The 13,983-nt window shown below is 46.8% G+C and overlaps 1 protein-coding gene across 3 annotated transcripts in view; it reads left to right on the top strand.

The window, feature by feature from the left end:
* The window catches only part of LOC142579894 (putative transporter YutK), a 47,030-nt gene that overhangs the window by 18,396 nt on the left and 14,651 nt on the right, over positions 1–13,983 (top strand). For 2 of the 3 annotated variants that reach the window (XM_075690563.1, XM_075690565.1), the window contains exons 4-6: positions 1,059–1,325; positions 2,867–3,028; positions 6,698–6,823. In XM_075690563.1, coding sequence (XP_075546678.1) covers positions 1,059–1,325; positions 2,867–3,028; positions 6,698–6,823 — 555 coding nt within the window. The remainder of the gene's footprint in view (positions 1–1,058; positions 1,326–2,866; positions 3,029–6,697; positions 6,824–13,983) is intronic. The other variant, XM_075690564.1, reaches the window with a different exon arrangement.

The following is a 13,983-nucleotide window of genomic DNA, read 5'->3' on the forward strand; positions in this document are numbered from 1 at the left end:
AAAGGCGGAACTCTTACTTCAACAACGTATCATTTTCTGTTCCAGCCGTCGTAATGGGAGGGGCTATATTCGGCGCATATAGCTAATTACTGGCCGATGAAAACGTAAGTTTATGACAACGGTGGCAAATGGGCCGAACTGAAATTACAGTCAGTGCTTAGAAACATGTAGTTCTCATAGAACTGTTAAAAAATATATAGCACTGTATAGTTTCGAGAGACCCACCGTTAAACTAAACTGCGAAATATATTACGTGCATGGTTATGGGAGCGCTTATAGTCAAAGCAAGGTAAGGACAATTACATTTTACGATATAGTAATAATTAAAAATAAGACATCTATCGCTTTACAAAGATTTCTCGCGCGTTGTACAAATGCGCGTTGGAATTTCCGTAACGAATGGCCTCCGCCTGCAGTTCCAAAAACAAAATATTGCGAGCTGGAATTAGCGCCTTCCCTTTGTGTGTATTTCCTTCTCATTGTCGTACAAATAGGCACTGTTTATTGTTTCGCCACTGCATCGCTAATTTGAGTACCTTAAAGTGGTTATAACGAAGGAATAAGTATCCCACGACTTGTGGACCAGGTATTGGACAGATCCGGAATGCACTCAAATAGTGATCTTAGGTTTTTTTTCCCGAGGTTGTATACGTCCCTTGTGGGAGAACATATTGTAATGTTACTGAAAGCTCACCGCGGATGGTAAAAAACGCGCGACAAATGAATTTATCTTCCATTCGTGCGCAGTACGAAATGGAAAGAGCCCGAATAAAACGTGGAAAATAAGTCCTTTTAAGCGGGTTCGAGCCCCCTTAACAAAGCAGTGCAGTGGGAGATACATTGAGACAATTTTTCATGTTCGGCATCATTCGGATTGGAGCCCTACCCCCCCCCCCCCCCCCCCTAACAAAGCAAAGCGAAGGGAAAAGGACTCACATACGCTCCTCACTTATAACACAGTGTTTCGTGTTCACACATTTTCATGCACTTACGCGAAAAATAGTTTGTCTCCGACTGCCTCCGGCAGCCCCGTTTACGCTGGCGTCTGCCACGCCCAGATCCCGTGGCTGGTGCTGGCGCGCGCTCTGGTGCTCCAGTACGTGGCGGCGGCGCTGATGCTGCGCTGGCCGGCGGGCCGGATCCTGGTCGTGTGCCTGTCGCAGCACATCAGGCGTTTCTTCAAGCACGCGTCCGGAGGGAGCGAATTCCTGTTCGGGTACCTGGCCGCCGGCGCCAACCTGTCCGTGTCCGGAGGAGGCGGCGTTCTGCTGCTCGCCAACGGGCGCAACGACACGTCCACGCTCCTGCCCGTGCTGGCGTTCAGCGTAAGACGCGCACGGTCGATTTTTTTTCCTCGAACGGCGGATCGCGATCCGCCGAAAAACGCGCTGCCCCACCTGGGAGGCTCGACCGTAAATTCGCAGAGCGAAGACGATACCGCGAAACGTCTAACGCGAAGCACCCCCGAACACTGGCCACACCAAGCTGACGCGGCAACTCTGAAGAAGTTCAAGTATTGGGCCACACTTTTTCGCGCGATGGCAACAAGCGACGCGGCAGAGATCGCTATCGCTGAATCCCGTAGCCTGCTTTTGTTAGTATCTCGACGTTGCCATTAAGGTGGGTTCGCACTTCCCACTGGAATATTTTTCCCCCGAGAGTGGCAACTATACTATCGACAGTTGTACACTTCTTTGCGCCCGTTGCTCGAACACCGCGATTTCTGTGATCGAGCATGCCCATATGCATCGCCCGCCAACGCACCGAGCCTCGTGCAGCTAACCGCACGCAGTGTTGTCGTGTCAGCGCTTCTACTGGAACACCGCATCGAAAACGTTTTGGTGACACTTCGACCACGCATACGATCTACGGAAAGCATTGCCTGTGCGTTACGAGCCACGAAAGTGCTGCTGACCTTCCTGCGGGCCACGAGCCTTCAGGGAACTTTGTAAATATATCTATAGATGTATATACATATATATGTGTGTGCGACTATATGTGCTGTTAAGTGTTTTTCGCTGTATATATCACAATCATCACCCTGCACCGGGAGTAGCATGTCTGGCGAACAGCCAGGTTAACATCTCCAGCATATCATTGAACCATCTTGTTTCTATCTCTCTCCACAGAAATGGCAAACGTTTGTTTATATTTAGTCTCGTGTTTAGTTTACGCTCCCATAACTGTGCCAACCGAGGAGCGGACGCAGTCTATACAGATGGAGCGCGAACTCGTCCAGCAGGGCCAGGCATTCGAAGCACTTCCGTGCGATGAACGACGAATTCTAGAATTTGAGGACCGAGCTACGATGGCCTATCCGAGTGATCGAGCGACTATAGAACGAGCAATCAGGCCGCACGATAGCCCGTTTCGTCGAGGTAGCGCTCAAAATCTCTCAAATAGGGTTTGGAATCAAGGTTTGGTAGCACGAGTGCGACGGGTTGTTTGTCCCATATAAATGGCACGTGTTCATGTGGAAAGGTCTCGAACGTGACTCGCTGCTTCCGTGGGAAGCAAGCGAATGACCTCCGGAATCGGGCAGCGTGAAGCTCCGTGCCAACAAATCTCGAACGCGATTGCACACTGTCTTGTTACGCACCGTTTGAAAAGAAGTCAATGCCGCAAATCCTTCTGCAGTAAAGTAAATCTGCCATCATGTACCAAGACCTCGTGAAACTGCGAGTTCCGTGCACAACTCTAAGCTAAACCTTGTTTCGCTGTAGTTTGGTGCGGAAACGGGCTCGATGACAACGTTGAAAAATTTACCTGTGTGTGTGTGTTTTTAATGTTTTTCAATTGAGTTTAGTTTGTTCAGTAGCCTGAACGAAAGTGGGCCGCTGCAGCCAGCGCTGTAAACGGCTTGCAGGCGATGCCGGTGATCTTCTACGTGGGCTTCTGCGTGAACGTGCTCTACTACTGGGGCATCATGCAAGCCATCGTCTCCCGGCTGGGCGGATTCCTGAACCAAGTAGTCGGCTCCACCGCCTGCGAGTCCATATGCGCCGCCGGGAACCTGCTACTCGGACCGGTAATTAAGACTTGAAATTGGACTCGCTTGAAAACGGGGTCATTGTTAGAAACGCCGCTCATGCAGAGGCTGGGCGAAGGAAATGAATGCTGACTGGTAAGTCAGCTTTAAAGGGAGCACCCATGAGAAACGTTAAATCAGTATCGAGTGATGAGATATTTTTGCAAAACTCTATTTTCGGTGATTTAGTGCTAATAGGTTGATTATTACCAGAAAAGAAAAAAAAACTGTCCAGTGTTCTATTTTTCGAATTTCGCGCTGAAACCTTAGTGTCGGTACGTCAGCGTGACGTCATGAACGTGGGCGTATGCATTCATATTTGGGTCGGTTTAGCTCAGTAAATCTTGTCGAGTCCTTGGTTCTTTCAGAATGCAATGTAGTCCTTGTCTAAACATAGAAACGAAACTATAGGCCTGATCAGACGCATGGCACTACGACGTGCCAGTTCGGCAACTTAAAGACGGCGTTGTCACTCCCTTTTCCGTTCTTGCGTCTTTTCTCAGTTAACACGATTCCTACTCATGGTAATAGTGAATTTGTCGGTATTATAGTGATGTATCTTACAAATGCAGTTCAAATAACCTTTTTCTTTAGTATTCCTTTAAATACAAACTTGCATTTAGTGGCGGAGCGCTGACAGCTGCTCTGGGCATGTCAGCTACCACAGCCAATACCCGGTCAGCGCACAAGCCCGCTACCTGAAAACGACTTCACCACATGCAGACTATAACTATGTTAAAGAGACATTAAAGAAAAAATATTAGTGAAGTTGAAAGTTAAATTAAAAGTTAAATTGAAAGATTAGGCTTCTATAATGACGAATTTGTCACTCGTAGCGAAAATAGGTTCTGTAAGCGCGACTACGACAAAAATGGAAAATCAGTGCTGCGCCACATGTCGTGGAGTACGGTATCTGTCTTGTGTGACGCGCGCTGTGACATACGGCTGGCGCCATCCTCTAGCAGGGAGACTGAGCCGAGGCAGGAGGCGGGCGGTTCGAGGAACGCCGCCGACGCGAGTTGATAGAGGAGTGGCTAATTCACAGAAAGTGGCAGAGATCATGACGTAGAGATTACGGCATGACCTCAGTTTTAGAGAGGGCGATTCAAATTAAGGAGCGGCAGCAGGACATTTGGTGGCAGTTTATACGCGACAAACTCGTATATCGGCGCCCGGAAAGCCATGGTAGACTTCTAGATAGATAAGCTGTCGAATTACCTCAGCTTAATATTTTCCGTTTGTGTACCTTTAACGCAAGAACGGCGTCAGCGAGCAGCACGTCGACGTCGCTTGCTAAGAGTTAGCTATAGGAAACATTGCGTTATGCGTGACGATGCTATGTTTCATAGGCAAGCGCTTGCAGTATTTATAACATGTGCATGCCACCACAAAATATGACCATAGCTCATGCGTCGGCAATTAAGTTGTAATGACCAAAGTTGGAACGTTTTTTCGTTTCTTGAAAATAAACACAAGAAATCGGGTAGGCCTGTATCATGGACGTAGCCGCAATGGAGTACGTGAAACGTTTTGTGCGCGCTGAGGAGGATGTATGGGCGCTAGGGCACAAAAGGGACGTAACCAAAAGGGGGAGTGGGCAAGAAAAGTGGCAATTCATTGACATGTCTTTTCTGTTTTCGTCCGCTTCTTTTCAAATTTTTGTTCTGTAGTTTCAATAGATTTTCAACTGATCGCTTTTCCCGTCATTTTACAAGAAAAAAAGATGTCTTGCATAATTGACTCCTTCCTTGGAGAAACAATCACTGCCTCCATGGCTGAAGCTTTCAGGTAGCATGAAACACTAAAAATGCTGCGCTGATGCTTTGAAAGGAGGAGGAAGAGGAGGAAAAAAACTTTATTTGGACAGGCAATTTGGGACCTGCCTGGCCCCCTGGGTCCCCGCATTGTCCCACTGCACTCAAACGTTCATGTTTAACATATCTGGCAGCCCGACAAGCGGCCATCTTCTGCCTTGCCGGGTCCGTGGAACGCGGTGAGATCTCCCGGTCCTCCCAGGTTTGGAGTGGTGCCGGCCTGCGGGGAGGGGGGGGGGCAGGACAAGTCGAATAGGCCAGGAGCATATGGGTTAGGTTTACTTTCGGCGCATTGCACAGAGGGCGGGAAAGCTTTAACATATCATGCAAGCACAGATAACCATATATGCGACACATCCAAGCATAACTCCGCCAGCAACATACGGCCATGTTCCGAGTGTCATTACTGGCCCGATGAATAGCTGCATTTCTTTCTTTCTCAGAAATGTGGACTAATTGGCTCGCGTTCGTGGGATATGTATGCCGACACTTGGGCTGGTGGTGAAGATGCACACAAAATGTTAATTGAGGATAGTAAGGAAACGAACAAAATTGATTTCGGTTACAGGATTGATGACAAATGTTTTTCACTTAATTTTAAATGTCCAAATTCTTTTACAAAAGAAAGCACTGCCCACAGCGTAAACAATAAAAATGACATATAAAAGAACGTGAAGTACTTGTGCAATAAATATAAAAAAATCTTGTTTTCCCCTGTGTTTTCAATGTTATCTTGGAAGTGGTATTTCCCTTTGTACCAGACGAAGCAGGACCAGTGAATGATCTACTTGGGGCCAAATTGCTCCTATGTCGGCCCACGTTGGTTTTTCGTAGTAGTGCTTACGTTGGTATGCCCTTCAGATGCTGCTTAAGTACATCTTTGACACGAGCAGCGCACTGCGCAGGAGAGACAGATTTGATTTTCGATTTTGCTTAACGCGAAACTTTGCATCACAATTAGGTTCTTCTGCCACGTGAGTTTGAATGTAGAGTTTTCATATGAATGTTGACTTTCAAGTCTACTTTAGTATTGAGTGCAGTGGCGTCTTGTTTCTTTTTATCCTCCATCTTCAGTGTGCTGTTGAAGTAGACGCGGAAGTTTATTATGTGATGAACGATTCATATCATGAAGAGTGAGAGAAAAGGCTGCTTTTAGGTAGAAGTTCTAATTCCCTGTAACTTGAACAGAGGCCAGCGTCAGGTCACGTAGCCGTGCAACGGCAAAGTGACATACAACTCACATTTACCAGATATAATCACATTGAAAACGAAGAGGGGAAATATAATTTACAGTGAATATCTCATACATATAGTAGTAGCAGTCGTAGAAGCCAATGATGAATCGTTAGCAGCCAGTCCGAACCTTGGTCCTGCTACTTGGGTTCCTCTCGACCTACAAACTGAGTTGAAATTATTTGGCGTGTTTGAGATAACGGGTACCATTTCTGAACTTTCCAGTACGGCCACTCTAAAGGACGTAATAACGATGATCGATGACATTCACCGTCTCAGAGCAACACAGGCGCTATGAGAGACACCACAACACATTGCTAGGGATCAGTTTTGATCCCTCGGAGTTCTCTAAATTACACTCGAAGTGTGATAGACGAGTTTCTTGCGCTCCACCCTCATCAAAATGCCACAGCAGGCGCCGGGAATCGAAACACCAAGCACGTGTTCAGGAACAGAAGGCCATCGGATAGCCCACATCGCATTGACGAAAGTCGGCAGCTAGGCTCTTTACAAATGACCGAGTCTCGTCGGCCCTAAAAGATGGTTTCGATGTCTAGACGGGTGTACTATTAGGCACAGTGATCGCGCACACGCATCGCCATATGCATCGCAACCACCGCAGGAGCAGTCGACGCTGATGCTGCACCCGTACCTGCCGCACGTCACCAAAGCCGAGCTCCACTGCTTCCTGACGTCGGGCTTCGCCAGCATGTCATCCGTCATGCTCGGATCGTACATCACGCTCGGAGTACGTGCGCACGGGAACATGTGCTAACTGCGGTCACCGCCATATACGGGGTGTTTCAGCTAACTTGGGCCAAGTATTAATAGAACACATAGGCACTGCGCGTGTCGAATTGCCGCTTTATTGTTCTGGGCTATATGGAGACGTCCTGAAATATTCTTGAAATCCACCAAGCTCGGTAATTAACAAAGATAGCTTAATTAACATTTTAAATATTAACTTTAGCGAAAGTTCTTCAATACAAAAGTTGTAGCGCTTGTTCATAAATATCGGGTTATTTCATTTGTCTGTGAGGTGATTGCCCTGTTTAATTTGTTTCGCAGCCTTTCGTTAAAGTGCGCGAAATTAAAAAAATATAACACGGGACTGCCGGCTAACGCGCAGCGCTTTTAGTGCCCTCAAATGTAAGTTGAACGAATTAGCAAAGGCTGCTCCGCGCACAGAGCGATTGAACGGGCTGTCGGTGACTGCGATGGACAGCGATGGACCGGAGGCAGCATGGTTTTTATCTCTGTCTTTCGTCATACTGTCAGCCTCGCTCCCTCCATCACGTTCCTTCATTGGTTGGAAAAGAAAAGAAAAACAAAATGCGTGGGCTGCGTCAAAAGCTGCCTCCGGTCCCATTCCCAATCGCGCGTTGCGGCCGCTTTTTCGTTGAAGGATTTGCGAAAACGGTACGCCCTTTTTGTCACTTAACGTCTATCGCAGTCACCGACAGCCTGTTCAATCGATCTGTGCGCACGGAGCAGCCTTTGCTAATTCGTTCAACTTAACATCGACATTTGAGGGCACTAAAAGCTCGGCGCGTCAGCCGGCAGTCACGTGGTATTTTTCAAATTGCGCGCACTTTAGAAGAAAGGCCCGGAAAAAAAAATTAAACAGGGCAGTTATCTTAGCATACAGGAAATGTACCGACGTTTCAGAGCGAGTGTTACAACTTTTGTGTTGAAGATTTTTCGCTAGAGCTAATATTTAAAAACGTTAATTCAGCAATCAGTGTTAATTACCCCGCTTCGCAGATCGACAAAATTATGAGGACGTGCTCCATATGGCTCCGAACAATAAACTGCGGCAATTGGACACACGTAGCGCCTATGTTTCCTTTTTTAAATATTTGGCCCGAGTTAACTGAAACACGCTGTATAATGATGCAAAATACATTCTTATGAATGTTATTATGAACTATTGTAAGAGTTCACTGTACTGAAAAATGCGGCACCGTCAGACGAGGTTATCGTTTTTTATCTGCGGTCATATCCCTGTTGTGGAGCCGTAAACGGCGCTACAGGGGCAGGTTGCTTGCAAGGCAAGCAGCTGCGTGGTTGTTGGACATTAATGCGTAGCAATCTCAATTTCTCGCTAATCTTTTTCTTCGCCGATATACTGACAGCACTGATGGAACATGAAAACCGAGTTGCAATGAAGTGTACGCGACAGTATCATAAGTAGATCGTAAAGGAAAGACAGGAACGCGTTAGAAAAGGTGGTAAAAGACGTTTCGGGTATCCCGAAGAAAGCTTGCCGAAACTTAAATTGGCGTCGACATACAGCTCTAGACGTGGCCGCACTGTCATCGCGCTATAGTGTGGATGGGCGGTCTGCCACACACGTCGAAATGTAAGCGGCGGTGCTTCGCTGCGAGTGAAGTCAATCCGCCTTTTGCGATAAAACCCCTTAAACTTCGTAAAGTAGCGACACATACCTCCTCCGCCTTCACTCCTAGTTTCTCCTCTCTTTCACGCTCCCTCCTCGACCGTGGCGCCGCCTACACTGCTGGAGCGTAGCAACGGCGCCAACATGCGCTTCTCGCCACTCCGTAGACACTTCTCAAGCAAGAATGGCGCTGATGCATGGCGCGAGGGCCTACGCGATGCTATTAGGCCAATAGCGACGCGACGTCGGCCTCGGCCAGAGCGCGTGAGGAGAAGGTGGCATTTTTCAAAGTGTGGCACCACTTTACGGAGTTTAAGGGGTTTTATTTTGCGATGCATTGTGGCGCCATCGCGCGGTGGCCACGAGAAACAGTTGGGTAGGCACCCCGGCGCTCCGCGACGGCCGCCCAACGTGCGACTCTCGACCAAACAAGCAGCGTGTGAGACAAGACCGAAACAACGTGTACGCGCCGTCATATTTTTTCATCGTGAGCTAGCCATCGAGCCCCCTGGAGAATGCTTTGTACTCGGAGGTTTCTTCAGCGTGACGAGCGGCTGGAGGGACAACTTCGGCAGCGCTTTAAAAGCTCATCCTTGGCCTGAAACAGCTGCACCTGTGGCGTAAAGTGAATAAGTAATAAAACAGTATGAGTACGCACAAAAGCGTGTGACTTGAATAGTGCATGAGGTGTAGTTCTTAGAGCAAATATCACGTTTCACCCCTGCATGTCTTGCTTTATGTTGTGCAACTGTGCTAGGCGTACACATGTACACAGGCAGTGGGGAGGCCAACAGAATGCCAGGCTGAATGCGTTATTTACCCACATAAAGTGTGTGTACATCTACAAAAAATGCCAAAATTGTCAGATTGACCAAAATAGATGATGCCTCCTATTTATAGGGCGTCTGCCATCCTCTTAGAACTCGCCGCGGTACGAACATAGCGGTCGACCGCATCCTTTTTTTTTAACTGTGTGTGCGCACAAACAGCGTCGCTATTGTCACGTGGTAGTGACGGCAAAGAATACAGTAGCAATACTGTGATACTACAATACTACAGCCAAACCTGAGCCAAAAAAGACAGGCTGCAAAGCACAACGATAGCGGCGAACACGGCGATCGTCGAAATCTGAGCAGCGGGTCAAGCGCGTAAGCTTTTATACATGAGGCGGTTCTCCGCAGCCCTCTTCTGGCTGACCAACTGGGGGCTGTCCAGCAGGCCCACGATGCGGCCGAGAGGCTCGGCCTTCCGGTTCCCACGTGGGAGCGGCCCGCGTCGTGAAGACTCACGAACAGCAGGACTTCAATAAAATTTTACCCTACCATACCATCGAACGTTCGAGAGTAATCGCTGGTGCACGCGTGTCTTCCAGAAAGTTGTACACCACTCGCGTCGCTCACACATGCAATCAGATTACACTAGGTTCGGCGACGACAGACCGCGCACAGAACGATCGATAACATTCGAGAAAGTTCCGATACATGCGGGGAGCGTCCCGCGCTGAGCGATATTTGTTTGACGGTGAAAAACGGTCACCTGAAAAAGATAAAAAAGTACACGTGTCAGTATGAAATCCAGATGTGTGGGCGACAGCGAAGGCGCCCCTGAAATGCGTCAGTTACTCAATAAGACGTGCCACTCGACCCTAGAAGATGCCGCAGAGGAAAATGAGCCTTTGTACATAGCGTACTACATCCAGATTCGCTAAACGAGCATAAAAGCCTTCTGCAAGTAATTATTACTTGGTGAGGACAAGAATGACGAAACGACAACTAGCAACGATTGCTAACTAGCACTACCAGCTACTTCCACAGTGCACGCTGTTTCCCACGTCAGCCTGGCAGTGCAGGTGAACTAGGCCCACATCACGAGCATTCGCTGAGCGTTTATAAAGCTGCAAATGTGCATGGTGGGAGGTCGCGAAATTACGGCGTTCTAGCGACGGACGCACGGAAACGATAAAAAAAAAAAAAACACTTCGCGTTTCACTCAACTAGGTCACGCGAACTCAGCGATCGTTTGTTTCGCTAGCTCAAACACATTTGCGTCTTCGTCGAGATTATTCGTATGAGTCAGTAATAGCAAAAACAGAGAGGTAAACTGCATATGCGAATACATACCTGTCACAAAGTGCAGCCCTAATCCAGGCTTCGCGACGCTGTCGATCGCGTTTGACCGACGGAAATCGGAAAATCCGCATTGCCCTGCTGGGATGATCACGGAAGGTGCAGCCGTATACGAGACACGACATTGGCATCGCGCTAAATTTTGATGGCAATAGTGTTCGAAAGGCGTTCCGTGCGCGCTGCAGCGCGAATGGCAAGGCTGACAAGTGAGTGAAAGAACTTTATGAGTTCAGGTGAGGACCCGAACTCGTCGCTCACCCGGATAGTGCCACGTCGAGACTAGCACGTCTAGCCCACTGGCCCGACGACGGGCACATCGGACAGCTAGGATTTGATTGGCTACAGCGGGGCCACGCAAACGCGAGTCCCACTCCTCCTTGCTGAACTTGGGGAATCTCGACCTGCACTCCTGGAGCATGTGTGCTAGAGTGAAGGTCTGCCCGCTGAGCGGGCAGGCGTCGTCGCGATATACGTCGGGGTAAACCGTGTAGAACGGCAAGACACGGATATGTGCCGGTCTGTAAGAGTCTAAGAGAAACGGCTGGCGCCTTATTCCACTGACAAGTGCAGCGCCTGCCACGGCCGTACTTCACTCACTGTGGAGAGAGTCGACTCCGGCGTTGCTCCTGCCAAATTGCTCCGGTGCTCAGCCGCTATGGCACTGCGCATGCACAGTTCGGCACCGCAGAAGTCGGATTTTATGTATTGATTTCGCATGTGGTACCTTGTCAAACGCCTTGTTAAAGTCAATAAAAATGCATGTGTTTGCCCTGAGTGGTCCTTTGTCCTTATAAAGTCATGTGCAGTGGTGAGTAGTTGAGTCGTAGCAGATCTTCCCTTGGGGTAAATCCGTGTTGATAACGAGGCAAAACTTTATAGTTACACAAGAAAGACCTTATATAGTCAGCTATGACGTGTTTCATAAGTTTATAACAAGTAGATATAATCTACGCGGACCTTTAATTTGTTATCTTAAGCTTGTCGCCTTTCTTAAAAATCGGCACAACGCGCGCTATCTTCCAGTCATCAGGAAGCTCACTAGTGGTTAAAGAAAGCTGAAAAGGATTTGCCAAGTAGTCGGCAATCAGCGCTGCAAAGCGTTTCGCGAACGCAGTAGGGTTGCCATCTTTACCTGCGCTTTCTTTTCTCTTTCAATTTACGTAGCATGGATAGAACCCCCTCCCTAGTTGTCACTGGTACGTTTAACATGAAAAGTTTCTTGCGTAGGCTGTGGTTGTAATTAGGGGAAATACACTGAAAATATGCATTAAATGCATGAGCTATATCTATAATTCATGAGCTATATAGCTGAAAATTTTTTTAATAGACTCATTTGTCTTTCCGAGGAAACGCCAAATATTTGATGGATCAGTTCTAACAAATGCTGGAAGAGAAAATGTGAAGTAATTATGGTTTGCTTGTTACACCATAGTTGCCAATTCATTCCTCAGTTCCATGAGAGTATTCTTATACTTATTTTGTTTCTTTCTGATTCGTTTTAGTTTACATTTAATGTGGATGATTTCACGACTAAGCCACAGATTTTTGTGATCTTTCGTAACCCCTCCCATAGGTACAAAGTTTTCAATACAGAATGACACTACCTGTTTAGGGTGACACCATGGGTCATGAAAATTCTTAGAATGAGCATCAATAACTAGTGTTTTCTTTAAGTAACTAATATTTGAGATATTCTGGACCTTGTTCAAAATCTCTACGATTTGTCGCACTATACGGACTGCATCTTGCGTCCCTGGGACACGAACAGGTGAAAAACAGCAACTTATGGTCTGAAATACCCGGTTCAACAGTAATCGTACATTTAGAATATGATTCACCAAGAAAAGAAAGGTCTAGAAGTGCTTGCTCTAATAAAATCACATGCAATTGGTTTAACATTCAAGGCAAGCTTCATATCAAGAATAGCATCCGCATTAGCGCATTTACCATACGAAAAATGGCTCCAGTGAATGGATGGTGGGTTCAAATATCCTGTTATTATGATATTACGTTTGAAAATCTTAACAAAATGATCCCATAATCTAGGAAGAAAAGACATCAGCATCTGGTGCCCTGTAAACCACACAGAGTACAAACGACCACTAATTTGTTGTGATGTTTAGAAACAAGCTCTCGTGATCTTCGATCTGTTGCATAACGGAGACATTTGTCCAATACCTAGCAATTGCTGCAATTCCCCCACCACATGAACCACGATCGCCTCAATAAATGCAAAAACCAGTCGAAATAATTTCACTATCACAAATGTTCTCACTTAACCAGGTCTCGCTCGAAACCACTAAGTGAGGGCCGTAAGTAAGTAATAAAGTTTGTCGATTTTGTTGACAATGCTACTGGCATTCAAAAAAAGGATATGAAAAAATTTGTCTGATATCTGTGATTGCTATGATTCGGATGCCTTGCTGTCAGTAGCCACAACTGGAACACGTGTGGAAGATGCATCATCCCATACGTAAAGCGTTCTTCCAATGCGAAGTTTATCATTTGCGAGTGACACTTTTTCCCGTTTTATCATGTTTCGTAGTTTGCCGTAGCTGTTTTCTTTTTCTTAGGGCTTCCAAAGACTAATCATTTTGGATAAAAATCTTCATCCCTGTTAACCTTGCAGATCTGCTAAGCACCTTCTGTTTCTCAAGATAGTCCTGAAAATAAAGAATAACCGGGCGGCTTGACGAAGATTTCCCAAGCCGGTGTATTCTAGCTACCGATTCGCAATTTATTCCAAGTTTATCACAAAAAAACTTCATTTATAACTTTGCGATGAGACGGAGTACCTCTTCAGTTTGATTCGACCCCTCCGCAATTCCAAAGACAGGGAAGTTATTTCGATGACTTCGGTCCTCCAGTGTCGTAAGCTTAACTTTGTTGCTGCATTTATCATTTAGATAATTTATCATTATCATTTAGACTGTTGATAGTACCAGCTTTTCGCTCACTTCCTTCAGTGTATTCTCGACTTTGTCTAAACGCGCACCGAATTTGTTCATAATTTTTTCAGTTCTAGTAAGTTTCAATTTCACTTGTTTCAAGTCGCTACGGATCGCCTTTTGACCTGCTAACAGCTTTTCGAATATCTCAGTATTGCTAGGACCGGGATTTTCTTCGACATCCCCACACAGTAATAACGTGCAGACATGAATACAATCCCATACGATGGAGAGCAGTATGCGTGAGCTTGGCAGAGCAAGTAGACACCTATCATCGTCTCTGCAGACGCAAGGATAACTATAACTATACGTAAGCTAAGCGCATTGTCAACGTACCGCAATTGGTGGTCCCACCAGGCCCACTGCACTTTTTGCATTTGAACTACACTTTTTGCAGTTGAACTGCGCTTGCGCATTTGAATTTTCCAAATAGTAG

The sequence above is a fragment of the Dermacentor variabilis genome, chromosome 4 (assembly GCF_050947875.1).
Source record: "Dermacentor variabilis isolate Ectoservices chromosome 4, ASM5094787v1, whole genome shotgun sequence".
Lineage (NCBI taxonomy): Eukaryota > Metazoa > Arthropoda > Arachnida > Ixodida > Ixodidae > Dermacentor > Dermacentor variabilis.